The sequence below is a fragment of the Pseudonaja textilis genome, chromosome Z, assembly GCF_049901715.1.
Source record: "Pseudonaja textilis isolate UNSWEBS1 chromosome Z, rPseTex1.2, whole genome shotgun sequence".
Lineage (NCBI taxonomy): Eukaryota > Metazoa > Chordata > Lepidosauria > Squamata > Elapidae > Pseudonaja > Pseudonaja textilis.
In genome coordinates, this window is record NC_142008.1 from 17,080,809 (window position 1) to 17,099,046 (window position 18,238).

At 39.2% G+C, this 18,238-nt stretch overlaps 1 protein-coding gene across 1 annotated transcript in view; it reads right to left on the minus strand.

Moving 5' to 3' along the window:
- The window catches only part of CCDC7 (coiled-coil domain containing 7), a 256,642-nt gene that overhangs the window by 137,033 nt on the left and 101,371 nt on the right, over positions 1–18,238 (minus strand). Inside the window, exons 19-21 of the mRNA XM_087917690.1 lie at positions 6,638–6,869; positions 3,188–3,248; positions 2,095–2,226 (exon numbers count right to left, since the gene is read on the minus strand). Of these exons, the coding sequence (XP_087773816.1) occupies positions 2,095–2,226; positions 3,188–3,248; positions 6,638–6,869 (425 nt within the window). The remainder of the gene's footprint in view (positions 1–2,094; positions 2,227–3,187; positions 3,249–6,637; positions 6,870–18,238) is intronic.

Below are 18,238 nucleotides of genomic sequence, written 5' to 3' on the forward strand. Positions count from 1 at the left end.
GAAGAATTTAGGCCGTACTGCCTGAATCTATGTGTGAAGCATCCATTGCACATGAAGATCTGGGCCTATATCGCTGCTTCTGGTATTGGTCGGATACAAATTGTGCAGGGAATCATGAATTCCAAGCAGTATGTTGAAGTTCTGGAAAAGACCATGATTCCTTCAGCTCAGCAACTTGTAGGAAAGGACTTTTACTTCCAGATTGACAATGCTCCTTATCATCGAGCCAAGTCCATCCAGCAGTGGATGAAGAAGCATGGTGTTCGATTCCTGGATTGGCCAGACCAGAGCCCGGATTTGAACCCAATTGAGAACTTGTAGGCCAAGATTGGTTACAAAATAAGGAAGAAGCATCTGAAGACCAAGCAGGAGCTGATTGAATCCATTATTGCAGCCTGGTACCACATTGTCACCAAAGATCACGTGCAAAGGCTTACATAGTCTATGCCGAAGCGATGCCGCCTGGTGATAAGCAATAAGGGCTGGCCAATTTCATAATAGTAACCCACAAACAACAAAAATGTTAACAAAACCCAAGCATTGGCCTTAGTAATTGCAACACGTATGCCACTGGGTACGCATCAGTTATTCTGTTTTCATAGTCATTATAAGCATGCATTGTAAGCCTGCAAGAAAATTCGCAATCCCCATCCAAACAGCACCAAATTGCAAAAAGCTTATGCTTTTCACTTAAAAACCACTAGTATTTATTTAAATATAACAATATTTGCATAGTAGTTAGCATAAAATATCATAACATCAATGGCCTATCCAAAAATGCCATAAACTGTAAACCGTAAAACATGCAGGACTTTTTCACACAGCTGTGTGTATATATATATATATATATATATATATATATATATATATATGTATGTATGTATGTATGTATGTATGTATGTATGTATGTATAATACATACATATACACTTTGATTAGACCAGGAGTCTGCAACCTTAAACACTCAAAGAGCCATTTAGGCTTGTTTCCCACAGGAAAAAAAAAAAACACCTGGGTAGGTATGGCCAACTTGATGTCACTCTCTCCCACCCAGTCACATGACACCCATCCAACCATGACTAACCAGCCAGTCATTAGGGCAGAGAACCGGGAACCACAAAACTCTTCTCTCCCTCTCTCTCTCCCCTCTCTCTTCCCCCTTTCTCCCCGCTATCTCTCTCTATTTCTCTCCCTCTCCGTCTATGTCTCTCTCCCCCCCATCTTCCCCCTCTCTCTGTATCTCTTTCCCCTCTCCCTCCCCCTCCTCCTTCTCTCGTGATCCCCTGGCCAGCTGTGGCAGGGCTGGGAGAGGGTGCATGTGTGGGGAGACTTGCTGCACTTTGGCCAAGCCTGATTGCTTGCTTGAGGGTCTCCCCACACATGTGCACCCTCCCTACCCTGCCACAGCCAGCCAGGGGGGCACAAGAGGAGGACGGGGAGGAGGAGGAGGGAAGCCACCGCTACGGCTCCCAAGTAATACAGGATCTCAAGTAATACAGCAGAGAGAGAGAGAGAGAGAGAGAGAGAGAGATGCAGGTGCGCGCGCACACACACACACACACACACACACACACACAGATACAGAGACAGTGGGAGACTGGCTGACGGGTGAGTATCTCAGGGCAGAGAGCAGGTTGCGCATCTCCCCAAGCGATCAAGATACGCCCAGCACTAACAAGGGCCGGAAGAAGCTCCAGAAAGAGTGAGGCACCAGAGAATTAGCCCCGGCTGCTTCTCTATCTCCCACCATTGCCCTTATCTTCTCAGATTAGGTGAGGGAGGGGAGGGTGAGGGGCGGGGCCAGCCAATGATAGGAGTGGGACCCACAGCAGAGGATCCAAAGAGCCGCATGTGGCTTCAGAGCCGCAGGTTGCTGACACCCAGATTAAACTATGGCAAAAAACCAATTACTTTAAATTAACCGAGTTAAAAATAACTAGTAAAAACACTAGCATCCTTTTTGTAAATCATAGGGTTTATCTTTTCATTTTTTAAAGATATCTTACTGAAATTTTAGATCTACATAGAATATGATCTTGAAGACATCCAGCAAAGAATGCATTATGTTCTGCTCTCACGTTTCAATGATACTTACCTTTGCCAGACTCAAGCAAGAGTTTCGCTAACGTTTCAGCTTCAGGCATTCCCTTTAGTTTAGTCAAATGATCTTTTAACTGAAGCATGCTTTTACTGATCAAGTGGTTACTTTCCTCCTCTATAATTTTGTCTATAAAATCAAAATACTTTTTAACATATTATAATACAAGGCATAAAGATCACTAAAACCATGCTGTCTAAGTTTTAAGAAATATTTAAGCATTGTTATATTAGAGATCCATTTTAATTATATTGTGTTTGTATATAATTGTGTTTGTACACACAGCAGATGCCCACAAATGTCTGTGTGAAATTATGTTACCTGGCAGTCATTGCACAACTGAAGAATATCAATTTAAGAACAAGAATACATGGCAGAAAAGAATTGAATACTTCCTGTCCTTATGGAATTTATTTTTGGATTGGGATTCGATTATGTTTTATCGATACAGTAAAAGAAATATTTTACTTAATGGGGCTGAGGATCATATAGATTTTTAATCATTTATAATGCACACCTTCAAAAGTCACCTTTACAATTTATCCATAAATAAATTATAGTTTTAAAAATATATTTTGGAATTATTATATTAGGATTGTATCGTAAGATTTCTGTTTTTGAGTAACACTACACAGTGGTGGTATTCGACCAGCTCTGCCTGGTTCTGGAGAGCCGGTAGGAGTGATGAGCAGCGGAGACTGAACCAGTTCTCTCCACTGCTCTGTTGTTGGGCCCATTCTCCTACCTGGGCTCCCATACTCACCTTTATCTGCTGAATTTGAAGTGCAGCTGCATTGTGCAGCACAGAATAGCGCCACGCGGCAGCTGCTAAAGTAACTGGGATTGTGTAAGCTTGCAGGAGCTGAGTTAGAACACCTTTGCACCTGCACAAACACCTCTGCGCCTGTGCAAAGTGCGCATTTGGTGCGCACATGCATGCAAAGTGTGTGCACGCACACAAAGCATGCTCACCAAGCCACGCCCACCAAACCAGTGGTAACAATATTTGAATCCCACCACTGACACTACATAGGATATTTTGCATGCTTTATCATTTTTAAGAGTAAAATAACAAAATAAGAATAATTACCTTTTTTAAGTTCTACCGAGTCTATGTCAAATCTTGGAATTTCTTTTTGCAATGTTAAAGGCTATTGAAAATAATTTAAAAAAATAATAAATAGAATATTACATGCTTTTTTGTAATGTACTTTACTGAAAAGATATTAGTCTTTTCATGTATTCTAGTCACAATTTAATGATTATTTTCTTGTTTTCTGTCTATTCTTTGTGAAATGGAATAAAATATGAATAGAGTTCTGTATATTAATTTATAGGCAAGATACAAGTTACCAAAAATATGACATGACCAGGGTTTTAGTAAATAAGCCCAGGGACTCTTGATTCAGGAAAGAGGGCAACTGGCACACAACACAAAACTGTGCAAATGCTCTTCTAGCCATGACTCCTCAAGAAGGAATCACAAGTCTAGAAAAAACCCCAAGTTGCAACTGAATCTATCTGATGTCGGCCCTTTAAGATAGTCCAAACTAGGAATGCAAGCTATGAATACTACTACCATCTTAACTGTAAAATTACTGCAATATATTTTCAAAGATAATGGGTATTAACTGCAAACAGGAAATCCGAGGCATGACCACAAAATTATTCCTACGGAAATATTTTTAAGAGGGACAAATAATTGTAAAAGACTGAAGATTTATCTAAAGCAGGGGTGTCAAATTCAAGAATCTGGCCCACGAAGTGGTTATATCTGGCCATGGGGCTGCCCTGGAAGCAGTAAAGGACTGGGCCGTTGTGCCTCAGCCCGGCCCAGGCTGACTGGATGCCAATCTACAACCTGCTGGCAGCCACCTGGGCCAGAACACAGTCACCCTTAGATCTACAGGGTCGCACTGGAGCCCATGAGCCACCTCAGCCCTGTCCCCTGGGCAAGAGAACATGGGGCCTGGCGTCCACAGGGACCATGTTGCCCCGCAGGCTGACTATAGTCTGAGCGCTTCACTTTCACCGAGGACTCCAGCACTTACATGTTCACATGCTCGCTGTCTCCTGTGTGCGAACCCAAGGGATGGAACCAAGGTGGCAGGGCAGCCCTGTGGATCAGAACTAAGGCTGGGTGCAGAAAACAATACTGTCCATAGCTTGGGTTCACTGCTTGCTCACATGCACCTGTCTTATTGTTTGAGGGCAGGAACAAAGACTTCAACTAGACATGACAAAGACAAGGCCACCCCAGAGACAGTGAGGGATTGGCTGTCCCTGGCAGACAACCTTGAAGAGCACAGAGGAGGAAGTGAGCATGTATATCTGGCGGGATAGATTGCATGCCTCCTCCCATGCCTATACCTTTACCTGCTGCTGTTGCCACGAGGCAAGGGGAGGCAGATGGCAGGGCGTGGATGGAGCCATCCAACTTCATTTAACTCCACTGCAAATGTAGAACCAGTCTTTTGCCCACTGCCCCACTCAGGAAGGCCCCAGCAAACGAATAAGGCAGGGAGCCCCCATCCCTGAGGTAGCTGTGAGACCTGCCAGATGTGCAGCCGCCTGCTCTGTTCCAGCCATGGTGGCCACAGGCAAAGAAAGATTGTGGAGTTGCAGTTGCGGGGCATGGACCCACCTATGCTGTGCAGGCTGCGGACGCCCAGCTGCCTCTTGGGGATAGGGGGCTCTCTGATTTTCTGTTCTTTGGGACCCTTGCAAATGAGTAGTATGTTTGCTGAAGAATGAGGTGTGATGGCGGAGACAGAACGTGTGAGGGTCACAGCTTGGCAATGATGGCTACCAGTTGGGCTGCCTCGCAACAACCTGTCTTTGTTCCTCCAGTGGATTAGGCGTTGGCACCTGGCCTGGTCCCGCCCCCTTCTGCTGGAGACCCCTCTATCCCCCTAAGCCCTGCCCTATCCCCCACAGAGCCCCCCGATGCAAGCTAAATCAAGTGGGCCATGTCCAATCTGGCCACGTCCACCCAATGGGTCACAACCAACTGGCCATGCCCACCAGGCCCCCCCCACGGGCAGCCACTATGCTGCCCTCAATGAAATTGAATTTGACACTCCTGATATAAAGAGAAAGCAGAGGTTAAGAAATAAATCTTTGTGATGCACTAACAATGTGTAGAAAGGACAGTTAGAAATCTGAAAAATAAATAAAATAAAATAGCACGTGACAAAGGCCAATCTGATTGCTGATAATTTTCCTCTACGTGTAATAAACATTCTAAAGGATACTTTTAATCTTACTATCCTTCATAATAATAATATAAGGGAAAATGCAGATTAAATTTGAAAATTTGAAGAAAGGTACTCCACTAATGAAAAATAATGGAACAAGGTTTCACTGAGATGTACCCAGATATTAAAGCTAATGTAGGAAATTAGCAGAAACTCCACTCAGAAGTATGCATGCTAATGTTTATGTATGTTTCATGCAAAAAAAAAGGCTTTAGTGCTCCAGAAAATTCTTACATGGGTTCTGCAGACAGATTGTCACTGTTATGTATGCAGGAGATGGTTTCAAGTTATTATCAAAATAGAAGCATAAAGAGTTAACTAAGTTTGACCCAATAAAGTAATAACTAAATACAATATAAGAAGTTGTAACTTTCCAAAATATAGGCTAGCGTATATAGCTTGTATACTATATTTTTTGCTCATTTGCCTTTATTTTAAAGTATAGCCATGTTTGACAGATCTGTGACCGCTGGACATACCAGCTCCTGGCTTAAGATACATATCAGGTACTGAAATGTGCAGAAAAATAAGATAGAGCAGTGCCAAGAAGATGATGAAGAGATGGAAGAGATCTGAAGAGATGGATGCCTCCTGCAGCACATCCTGCCAGCCAAAACAGGGTGCGGGGGTTCACGCATGGGCACCCCCCCGTGCCTCATTTTTGCTCTCCATTGCCTCCTGCAGCATTCTGCCGGCCACAAATGGGCCATGTGGCTCATTTTCGGGTAATTTTCTGGCCATTTTCATTCCGTGTTTTGGGCCCATTTTCAGTCAGCAGAGTGCTGCAGGAGGCCATGGAGAGTGACACAAGGCATGGGGGGAGTACCTTTTTAATCACCAGAGGCACCACAGGCCAGTCCCTTGATATTTCCGGGCCAGCCCCATGGGCTGGGTTTAAGCACCCCACAGGCCAGATGCAGCCTGCGGCCCTTGAGTTTGATACCCCTGATGTAAAGGGTTAGATCAGAATAATAGTAACAGGAAAACACATAATGCTCACCTCCATCTATGCTCTACTCCTTTTTTTAAAAGAAATATTATAAAATTATCACAAGTACCTAATGCTTAAATTATTGCTGAAATATTCCAATTTTCATGTGTCTGCTTTGTCATATAAACTAATCTGAAATAATTTGTAAATTCCTGATCTTTCACCAATACTTTGCAATATTTCAGTTATACTTGTACAAACTTATGTGTGGAGACAGTGGCACTGGTCCTTATGTTACATCTTGGTAAAATAACAACTGAAAGTCTTTTTTTGCAAAGTCTCCTATAATTACCTTAACTTCAGCTGTATCCTTCATTTTGAATTCTGGAGTAACTCGCAAAGTTTTCTGTTTAGTACTTGGTATATGTTCTTGAGGAGATATAGTAATTTCTTCTCTCAGGCTTTTTGAGTCTGGTGGAAGCATTTCTACATGTTTATCTAAAATCACTGGCAATATTTTTTCCTCATCTTTTGCAGAATCAGGCAATTGCTGCTTTTCTTCTATAGATACCTCTTTCCCTGCGCTTTAAGTATAACAAACAGCAATTATTTCCTAGGAAAGATTATAAGCAGTCTTGAGTTCCTTCAGTTAGTTCCCAGAGTTCTTACTCAGTTGCAGAGGCTACAGGGGTCCATAAGGATTTATACAACAGATATTTTATCACTTCCAAAGTCCTACTATTTTCAGCCACAAAGGTTGGAAATTAGTGTTGGTAGTAGCAAGGAAGGGGAAGGTTTTTTTCTGATAGATTTTATCAAGTGTCCCCAATGAAAGCAATGGCACAAATGAAGTTTCCCTTGAGAAGACTAAAGCTGAAGTAATTTAACAGAGATGACACAAACATCTACACATATCATGCCATTTGGGATCCTTCATTTTGTTACCACCAGTTTTGTTACTTTTTGCATGTGGAGTTCTCAGTGGATGCAGGAGAACATTAACAGTAGTACAATCTTATTCAGCTGCCAATGCTCCACTCAGGTGTAAGAAGGCTCCTTCAAAAGATCACAGACCCTTCCACTAATCAATAATGAGAAGAAGGTAAAGGTTGCTCATTAGGCAAAGAGCACACTAAAATTCTTAATTACTGAAATTATTTAACAAAATTGTCTCTGATTTCTGCACACATTTATATTGTGTTAACTGAAAGTGAAAAACAAATTCTTCAGTGTTTTAGTTGTCACTAATATGTAAAAACATTTCCTTCCTTTTTTATAATTCATGGGGGACGGGGAGAATTTAACTTGTTCATATACAAATACAGAAATATACCCAAAAGGAATATTATGAAAAATCTTATTCTACAGCTAACAACAAAATCTGAGTGTAATTGTCTCCATTTATTCCTTTGGAGGCATAATGGTATTTATATCATTAAATTTCAACAATAAATGCATTACAGTTGAGTAATCCTTTATGTGATATTAACCCAATAACTACAGAATAGGTAGGTAGATAAGTAGGTGGGGGGGAGAGAGAAAGAGAGAGAGGCAGATAGATAGGCAGATAAATAGGCAGATAGGCAGACATATGTGTATATGTATATGATGTGTGTGTGCGTGTTTAACTGTTTGAACAGTCCTAATTTTTAAATGGTTTATATGAATTGATTCATAGTGTATTTACAAGTTTAGTTTAAATATACTTCTCTGGTTTTCTTCAATCATTTTCCAAAAATAATGTTGTATCTAGAACTTTTTTTAACTTTATATTATAGCTGAAATCAAACTTAAAAATCAATTTCTCATTTCCTCTGATAATGAAACAAAGGTAAAGAAAGAAGAGCTAACAGCTGTGTAATAGGCAGAATAACTTGTTATTGCATAATTTTAGAAATTTTTTAGAAGTTTAAACTACCCAGAGTAAATCGGTGAATTGGGGGACTACAGGAATTGATTGACTGACTGACTAAATAAATAAAGATAAAAATAAATAAATATTTCTCTCTATATAAATGATGTGGGAAAAAGGAAATTTGTCAATCCCTTTTAAAAATGCTAGACTAAATATAAAGAGATATATTTTAATTCTTGATTATGTATCTAAGTGTATTCAACATTCTTAATTTTGGCTGGATTAGGCTAGAATCATATTAATTAGATTTTAGACAACATAATTGGATAACAATAGTTGTAACAATAATAATTTCAAATGATTAACAAAAATATGACTGAATGGGAAATAATTTACCCATAGCAGCCAAAATATCCCTTCTTAAAACTAATGGAATCTTCGTACTAAATAGTAAAATTTTATAAGGCAAGAGTATAGTACTTTTTAGATCTGCTTTTAAAGAACCCTCTAGGTCATATTTCTATCATTGGCTTCAGGAATTATAGCATATATTAATTGTTCCCTTGTCAGACTGAAGTAATACCAATTTAAGAGAAGAAAATCAGAGACTGCCATAACTGTTTGCTGTCCTCTGAAGCTACCATTACTACATCCCAAGTATGTTTGGTCCACCTCCATGATCTTTAATATTTAAAATACTTAAATGAGCTTAGAAATAATCTAAATTTAATTTTTCCAATTCTTACTATGGAGGATTTTTTTCCTCCTAAACACAAGCACGCATACAAGGACTGATTCTTCCCTGCCAATCTGCTGTTGACATAATACCCATTCCATAATCAGGGCCCAATGATTAACATTAGGATTGTTCTGCCAAACCAACATGCTAGTTTTAAATCAGAAGTCTCCAAACTTGGCAACTTTAAGACTTGTGAAGTTCAATTCTCAGAATTCTGGGAGTTGAAGTCCACAAGTCTTAAAGTTGCCAAGTTTGGGAGCCCTGTTTTAGATGGTCTTCACCCATTTTAAATATTTTATATCAGATTTTTTTTATTTGTTGTTTCATTTACAGGAACCATTTGAAAATGCAATTTTAACTAAAGAGGCCAATATATATTTAAACGTGTTATGAATGAATAAAGCCTAAAAAAAGAACAAAATTGGAAACAATCTTTTTTCAAAACAAAACTTCTAGTGGTGTTTCAGAAGTGTCTAATAAAACTGCAGAACATATCGGAGCACAACAAATCTTATTTATTCATCAGCAAGACCCGGCATCCTTGTATTGGTTTTATTTCACTCCTCGTGGAAGTTTGGAAATCATTCTTCAAAGATTTTCAGGTATTCTTTTAGGACCTAAAGAGCAATCCGGGATTAATTTTAATAGATTATTCTGATGTGTTATTAACAGTTATAACTGTGCTTAAACAAATTGGGATGGAATATTTTTTCAAGAAATACCATTTATAGTAAAAAAAAATGATTCATTTTCTTGTTATAATGGAATCTATCATAAAATGTTTCCCTTATTTCGATTCACAAGACATTCCTATTAGAGAGTACTCTAATGAAGAAATATCAACTGAAGTCCCACAGTAAAGGTTACACAATATTCCCAGGTTGAAATAGTAGCTCATAGGGTTACACAAGTTTATCTGGTAAAAAATCAAGGGAATGTTTTTTTCCCAAATCTCTCAAGATCTTGCCTCAGAATATTTTGAATTGAGCTTTTATTGTTCTATAGTTGGGTCCTGAAAATAAAGATATCTTTATATATCTTCAAGCCAATCTTGATTCTTGTTCTTGGCAACATACAGTATTTCATAAGAGGTTTGCAGTTACCTTCCTAAGACTGAGAAAGCAATTGAATCAAAGTCATCTATGGCTTTATGCCTAAGGCAGGACTAAAACATATAATATATACTCCTGATTTCTAATTCAGTGACTTCAATCATTACATCAAGTTGGCTTTTAGATATCATATAGATTCTTTATATAGTATAAGAGATAAAACATGAAACTACAAAGTATATACAAAGCAGGGCTTGGTATTCTCTCCGCTCCTGTTCAACATTTATATGAAGCTGCTGGGTGAGATCATCTGTCACCATGGACTGAGGTATCACCAATATGCTGATGATACTCAGCTGTATGTCATGGCCCATGGTAAGTTAAGTGTTGCTGTGTCTTCCCTCTCGCAGTGCCTGGAAGCTGTTAGGGGTTGCATGGGGAGCAACGGGTTGAAACTATACTCTTGCAAAACCAAGTGGCTCTGGGTTTGGGGTTCGATGGCTCAGGGAGAATTGCCACCTTTGGTCTTGGATGGGGTGGCAGGGTTAAGGTATTTTCCTGGACTCACGACTCCTGCTCGAAGAGCAGGTGGCAGTTGTGGCCAGGAGGGCCTTTGCGCAACTGCAGGTTATGCACCAGTTACGCACTTTCCTGGACCAATGGTCCCTACTCACAGTCACTCATTCCCTGGTCACTTCCCACCTTGATTATTGCAATGCACTCTACATGGGGCTGCCCTTGAAGAGCATCCAGAAGCTCCAGTTGGTGCAAAATGCAGCGGCCCACATGGTTTTGTGCAGATCCCGGTGTGCACATGTGTCACCTCTCCTGCAGAAGCTGCATTGGTTGCCAATTTGCGTCTGGGTGCAATTCAAGGTGCTGGTTGTCACCTTTAAAGCCCTTCATGGCTTGGGTCCGGGTTATCTGAGGAAACATCTCTTGCAAGTGACATCTACCTGACCCATTAGAGCAGGGAGGCAGGGAATGTTGTGGGTCCCATCCCTGAGGCAGATATACTTGGTGGGACTCAGAAGAAGGGCCTTCTCCATGGTGGCTCCCTCTCTCTGGAATATCATTCCCCCAGAGATTAGAATGGCCCACCCTCTAGCACTCTTTCAAAAGCACTCTTTTTGCCAGTGGGCCTGGGGAACCCAGAGTGGGATGGAGCGCATCAAATGGTTAGTGTGATCTGCTGTTGTCGGGGCAGAGGTGTAGGAGTTGGGTGTGTGTGTGATTTTTTTATTTTTTTATTTTTATTTATTTTTTCCAGATTTTGTTCTATTGTACTTTATTAATTTGATTCTTTTTTGTTAGTTTTCATTGTTTCTTTATTTTTTATTTTTATTTTTTGTTTTAAATATGGTTTTAATTGTGTAAGCCGCCTCAAGTCGCCATGGGTGAATAGGCAGCAATATAAAGTAAGTAAATAAATAAACAATATATATTCTACCAACTCTTTTCCCTTTCAGAATAATATAAGTTGTTAAATAAGATCTGGCAATTTAATTTTTTTTTTTTCAGAAATAAGTACCATCTCTTTAAGTTTTATATCAGTGGTTCATTACTTTTTATTATTAAATATTATCATGTTTTATTTTTATTTTTTTAAAATATACATCCATATTGTGTCTGAATAGAGTTGGTTCTGGGTATCATTCATATTAATCTAATTCGCAGTAACAATATTAATCTCTAATATTCTCTATCACATTTATCAAATTTAAGCAATCTTCATTATATTGTACAAACAAAAAATGCCTCGCTCCTCATCTTATCTCTATCTTTCTCTATATCTTTCTTGTTCAATCTAAACATTTCTCTATTGTGTATATGCAAAGTTAGTTCTGGGTATCGTTCATATTAATCCAATTCACGCTAACAATGTTAGTAGTCTCTATCACAATTATCAAATTTAAGTAATCCTCATAATATTTAAACATACATTAAAAATGCCTAACGTGTAAACTTCTAATCTTTCTACCTATTGTTTTTTATTCATTCTATAAAATATTATATTCCAATATTTCCCCTATCTAATTTTATTTCTGCCTCAGGCTACTTTAATATTTAAAGGACAATTCTTTCTATCCAACATCTCTTCTATGCTTCAATTCTTATCCATTTTTTTAATTTGCCTCCCATACTCCTCATCTTTATTTCTATCTTCATCAATATCTTTCTTGTTCAATCTAAACATTTCTCCCAATAGAATCTTATACTGCCAATTCTCCCAAGTGTCTGCCCATGTCCCATTCTCCTTATCAAATATATTTTCCTTTCTCTCCCAATTGTTGATTTATTTGTTTTATTTTCTTCAGTCTTTCTTCCTTTATCACCTGATTTGTCAGTCCTATTTTTTGCTCCAGCCCTTGATTTATTTGTTGATGTGACCAATCTATCTGTTCTTTCCACTCCTTTTGCTTGCCATTTATCTGGTTTTCCTCTTTGTCGAGCTGTTGCTTCATTTGCTGATTTTTCTGATCCATATTTTTTCCCTCTTCATATTCAATTTGCTGGCTTAAGTAATCCATTTCATCTAGTCTTTCTGATGCTTCCATCAGTTCATGGGCAGTTTGATCTTTATTCATTGTTTTTTGAAAATGTTTTCCATTTTTTCATCTATACCAGTGGTAGTCAACTTGGTACCTACCACCCACTAGTGGGTGTTCCAGCTTTCATGGTGGGCAGTAGGGTTTTTGTCCCCTACATTATAAATAACCATTACTGTGGAACTGGTGGGCAGTTAGAGAAAATTTTACTACTAACAGAGATACAAAAGGGGGTGGTAGGTATAAAAAGGTTGACTATCCCTGATCTATACCATCAATTGAATCAATAATATTTTGGAACAACACAGTTATCTCATTGAAAAAAACTCTCATTTCCACAGCTGTTCCTTCAGCTCCAGTCATAATAGCAATAAAAGTGATATAAACAATAAAGCCACAATCTAGTTCAGAAAGAGTCCAAAATTGTAGAAGTATGGTTTATTTTACAATCATTAGTAGATGGGGTTCTCCTATCAAATATCCATGTTGCCTTTTTTTCCAGCAGGTATTTATTTCACTAAAAATCCATTTCTTTCAAAACAAAGTCAATTATTTAAATGAGTCAGTTCCAGCATTTACCCAATATTCAGATAGTCCAAGGTATTTTCCAAGATATTTAAGTGTGCTCTTTATTCTAGCTTCCCAGAGTCTCTTTTATAAAATGTATTTCTTATTTCCACTTCTGGTAAGCATAAGGTAATAAAAAGTTAAAAGTCATAGATCTCTTTATGAAAAATTGTCATGCCCCTGTCAGAATCTGACTTGGAGGAGGAAGCCAAACAGCTGACAGGAAGTGGGAGTGTGGCTCCGTTGGCTGTGGAAGAAACTGGGGAAGGGCAAAGTCCAGATTGGCAGAGCCAGGGAGAGGTAGAACAAGGGAGAGGGAATTCAGAAGACGACCCAGGCCCACTCCCTCTTTATCCTAGGGCACGCAGGGAGGAATGGAGAAGACAGCAACGTGGGTTGCTTACAGGGGAGGAAAGGGCCCTGATTCCCTTCATTAGCTGCATCTGGGAACACAGTGTATTAAAAAGGCAAACTGTGTGCAGCAAGCTGCTGGGAGCAAACATGACTTTATCTTGTATCATCATGGCTTATCTGGGTTCCTTCCAAACTGTGTGAGTTTTGCCGTGCTTTCAAGTCTGAAATTCCTTCTTCTGCCCTGTCAAACTAATTACTTCAGTTTGGTTTGTTTGGATTTTAAGTTACAGTTTGCATGTAACTTGTTTTGGACTGAATTTTCTACAGTTAAAGGCTGGGAGAGTTTTTTTCCAGCCAAAGGTAACCTGGACACTGGGGGAAAAGTTGGAGACAATAAAGGGACTCTTATTGATTATTTGACTGGGTCATCACAAAAATACTTTCTTTTGCTGCTTAAACAGTTATATTTTTAGAATCTCGTCTCTAGGATATTTTTGTTTTCCTTGGGGTAATTTTTTAAGAAAAGAAAAATCATCTCCCCAGAAACAATCTCTGTTCACTGTTCTCTTCACTCCTGCACTTGCTTAGTTGTTCTGGCTGTACCCAGCTTTATGGCAGCCATATTGACTGCCGCTGCTCCTTGTTTTTGGATGAGAGGGATTTTCCAAGTCAGGGAGGAGAGATGTAGTTCTCCTTGACCTGCAAGGTGCCCTCCTTTACTTCACCACCCCTACGTGGTGGCTATGGCTCCTTTTGGAGCCCTCCAATGCAGAGAACTTAGAGCATGGCTGCTGAGCTCACAGTCCTCACCTCTGACACCACCGGAAGGACAACCAGAAGCCCCAATTTAATTTAATATTTTTAATTTTCCTATTTTATTTAACGTTTTAGTTCCTTCAGTCAATATCTTCCACAGGTGTCAGAAGCTATAGTTTTAGACTCTTTTTAGATTAATTTACAATAATGTACTTCTATATTTCGGGAAAGTTCCATAAGCATGTCAAAATGCTACTTGATTGTTCAGCAGTGATTTTTCATTTCCAAATATAGGCATAGGATTACAGGTAAATATAGTTTTGTATAGAAAAAAACAGATAACTAGGTTAGAAAATAATAGTGGAGTAAGTTGTCCTATATATAAAAAAATTCATAATGCCATACTGAAGAATGTTCAGTACTGAAGAATGTTCAATTTCTCTCATTCACATTCATCCATCAAAAGACACTAACTTCACCAAGAAATCAATATAGCAATCCACACTTCTTCCCAACATCTTAATCTTATATCAGGCTGTTGGTTGTATATTAATGTCTATAATTATGCTATCAACTCAATTGCAGACATAGGCAATGTTATTAACAAATGTTTTCTAAGTAAGTTACAATGTACATAAAGAATTCCCTCTATTTAATATGCTTCATCCTGTGACTATTTTATCTTGGTTCTGTCTTGTATTTTTCCACAAAAAGAAATCTTGCTAAAAGAGCACGTATTCAGTTCAGAACATTATAGAAGGAAAGCACTGACAGGAAGGGAGTTAATAAAAGATTAACCTCAGACAAAGAATGTGTATTCCAAGAAGATATGCCTGTCTATAGCAGTTACAAAATAGCAGCTACAGAGTATGTGGCTCATGTCACGTAGCCTGGTCTAAAAGATTAACATTGTATCTCTTTTTCTTCCTGTAAAATTCCTCTCTCACCTCCTCCCTTGAATTAGCACAATAAAAGAGGACAGCTAAAAGCCTTGGGGAAGAGAAAGGAGCAAGAAAGCCCAGAAGCCCGAACATTTTCCATCTGTTCCAGGGCAGCCAGGGAATCCCATCTCCCCCAGGCTCAAAGTGTTGCCTCATTTTAAGATCTCTTGTGTTTTGTGTGTTTTATTTCTTGCGCTTGCTTGGCAATCACTCTTGTGAGAGTCTTGCCTAGCCTCACCCTTGCGAGGGTCACGCTATCTCGCCCTTGCGAGGGCTATTTTCTCACCCTTGCGAGGGTTACTTTAAACTTCGTCCTTGCGAGGACTAATTCACCCTTGCGAGGGTTATTCTCTGAGAGGAATTCAGCAATCAACCAGAAAGCCGAAACAACAGACCGGTCGCTCAACGCGACATCATCCATCTTCATTTTTATATGCCACTATTACCTAATGTATTTTATTGCTTCAATTTCCTAAAACAATGAAGGAATATGATTTCAGGAAGTTCACGCTTAAAAAACACAATTAGGACCAGCAACTTCATTGCAAAGATAATATCACAACAGACTTATAACATTTCTTCCACTGCAGACATCAAGCAACTCAATTGTCATCAAGAGATATGTGACATGACTGTGACTTGTGATTTTATTGTTGGTTTTTCCACTGTTTAGCTTGTCAGAAGCCAACTGTGAAACACACAAATTATAGTCATGTGACTGAGGGAAGTTACAATGATTATGAACAACCACCAGTTATGAATCATCTGAACTTGGGGATGTTATGATAGACATAACTGTGAGGACTGGTTATAACATTAATGCAACTATAATTTTCAGGACCAAACAAAGCAATCATTAAGTGGGGCTATCTGTATATACTTGAAAAAAAATATGTTGCTTATCATCTCTATCAGAAGATTCTCTACAAATTCACTTTAATAAAACTAGATTTCTGGATATCCCTTAGAAGCCATGAGGAAAGATTGGATTGATCAGTCTCCAAAACCTCATTGATTACTGGATTGATCAATCTCCAAAACCATTCTAGCGGAATGGGACGTTTATACACCAATCCTTAGCTATGCCCCCTTCACTCTCTGACATCTGCCTTAGCCAATTTACAGCGAACTTTTCTCCTCTACTTTCTCTTCCCTGGCCATTCTCCAGAGCCAATGGGCCCCTGGCCTTCCACCCCTTGCCCTTCGTCATCAGCCCCGGCACATTTTTAAAAATCTTGCATCGCATGCTGCCTACCCCACAGCCTCTGCAATTGCTCTGCCCATTGCCAACTGCATGCTGCCACCAAATCAACATTGCTTTTGTCTCCCACCCAGTTGGGTACTATTTGTCCCATGCAGCCAAATGCCCTGATCAAACAGTGTCTGAGTGAATAGTCATGGATGAAGCACTAGGGACGGAAGGCCAGAGGCCTACTGGCCATGGAAAATGGCCAGGAAAAGGCCAACAGAGGTGGAAAGCTGGCTGCAAATTGGCTGAAGCAGGTGGCTGGGGGCAAAGAGGGCACAGCCAAGGATCATTGCCTAAATGTCCTAGATCCTTATCTAGTTCTGAATAGGCTTAGATTCTAAAATAAATGATGTCATGATTTGTCTGTGAAAGTAGAACAAATAAATTCCATCTAAATTTGCCAAATGTAAATTACCAAGCATAAAGAATGATCCATTGATATGTAAACACAATAACAGCCCAGTATTAATTCTATGTGAATGAAGTCCTTGATGTTGACATCCCCAGAATTTGAAGTCTGGGAATTATAACACTAAATCCCAATAAATGATTGAGATTTTGAAATGTTTTCCTAACATTTTAAAATCTCAATCATTTATTGGGATAATGCTGTCTTAACAGACAGGAAGCAGCAAATGAAGCTAGGCAGAATCACATCCGATACCTGTACAATCAGCACAGGGGTCCCCCAAGGGTCCACTTCCCTTCTCCCTATATACCAATGACTGCATCTCAAACAATCCATCTGTTAAAATACTGAAGTTTGCAGATGACACAACAGGGATTGGTCTTATTTGAGACAACGATGAATCTGCATACAAACAGGAGGTTATACAACTTGCCTCATGGTGTAACCAGAACAATCTGGAACTGAACACACTCAAAACTGTAGAAATGGTGGTAGACTTTAGAAGAAACCCTCCCATATTACCACCTCTTACAATGCTAGACAACACCGTATCAACAGTAGAGACCTTCAGATTTCGAGGTTCTACTATATCACATGACCTAAAATGGACACCTAACATCAAAAATGTCATCAAAAAAGCACAACAAAGAATGTTCTTTTTGCGCCAACTCAGAAAGCTCAAACTGCCCAAGGAGCTGCTGATACAGTTCTACAGAGGAATTATTGAGTCTGTCATCTGCACCCCTATAACTGTCTGGTTTGGTTCTGCAACCCAACGGGACAGACACAGACTTCAGAGGATAATTAGGACTGCAGAAAAAAAAATTACTACCCACCTGCCTTCAATCGAGGACCTGTATACTGCACGAGTAAAAAAGAGGGCTGTGAAAATATTTACAGACCCTCACATCCCGGACATAAACTGTTTCAACTCCTCCCCTCAAAACGATCCTATAGAGCACTGCACACCAGAACAACTAGACACAAGAACAGTTTTTTCCCCAAAAGCCATCACTCTGCTAAACAAATAATTCCCTCAACACTGTTCAACTATCTACAAAGTGTGCACTATTATTACTGTTAATCTTCTCATCACTCCTTATCACCCATCCCCTCCCACTTGTGATTGTAGGACTGTAACTTTTGTCACTAGTATCCTTACGATTTATATTGACTGTTTCCTAGTATGATTTGATTGTTGATTGTATCTATGACTATCATTAAGTGTTATACGATATGATTCTTGATTCTTAATGAATGTATCTTTTCTTTATGTATACTGAGAGTATTTACACTAAGACAAATTCCTTGTGTGTCCAATCACACTTGGCCAATAAAGTATTCTATTCCATTCCATTCTATTCTATTATCAGCATGCTGCTATATACTAGTAATAGCAATAACATTTAGATTTATATACAGTTTCACAGTGCTTTTACAGCCTCTCTAGGACGGATGAGGATCTAGGATATTTAGGCAATG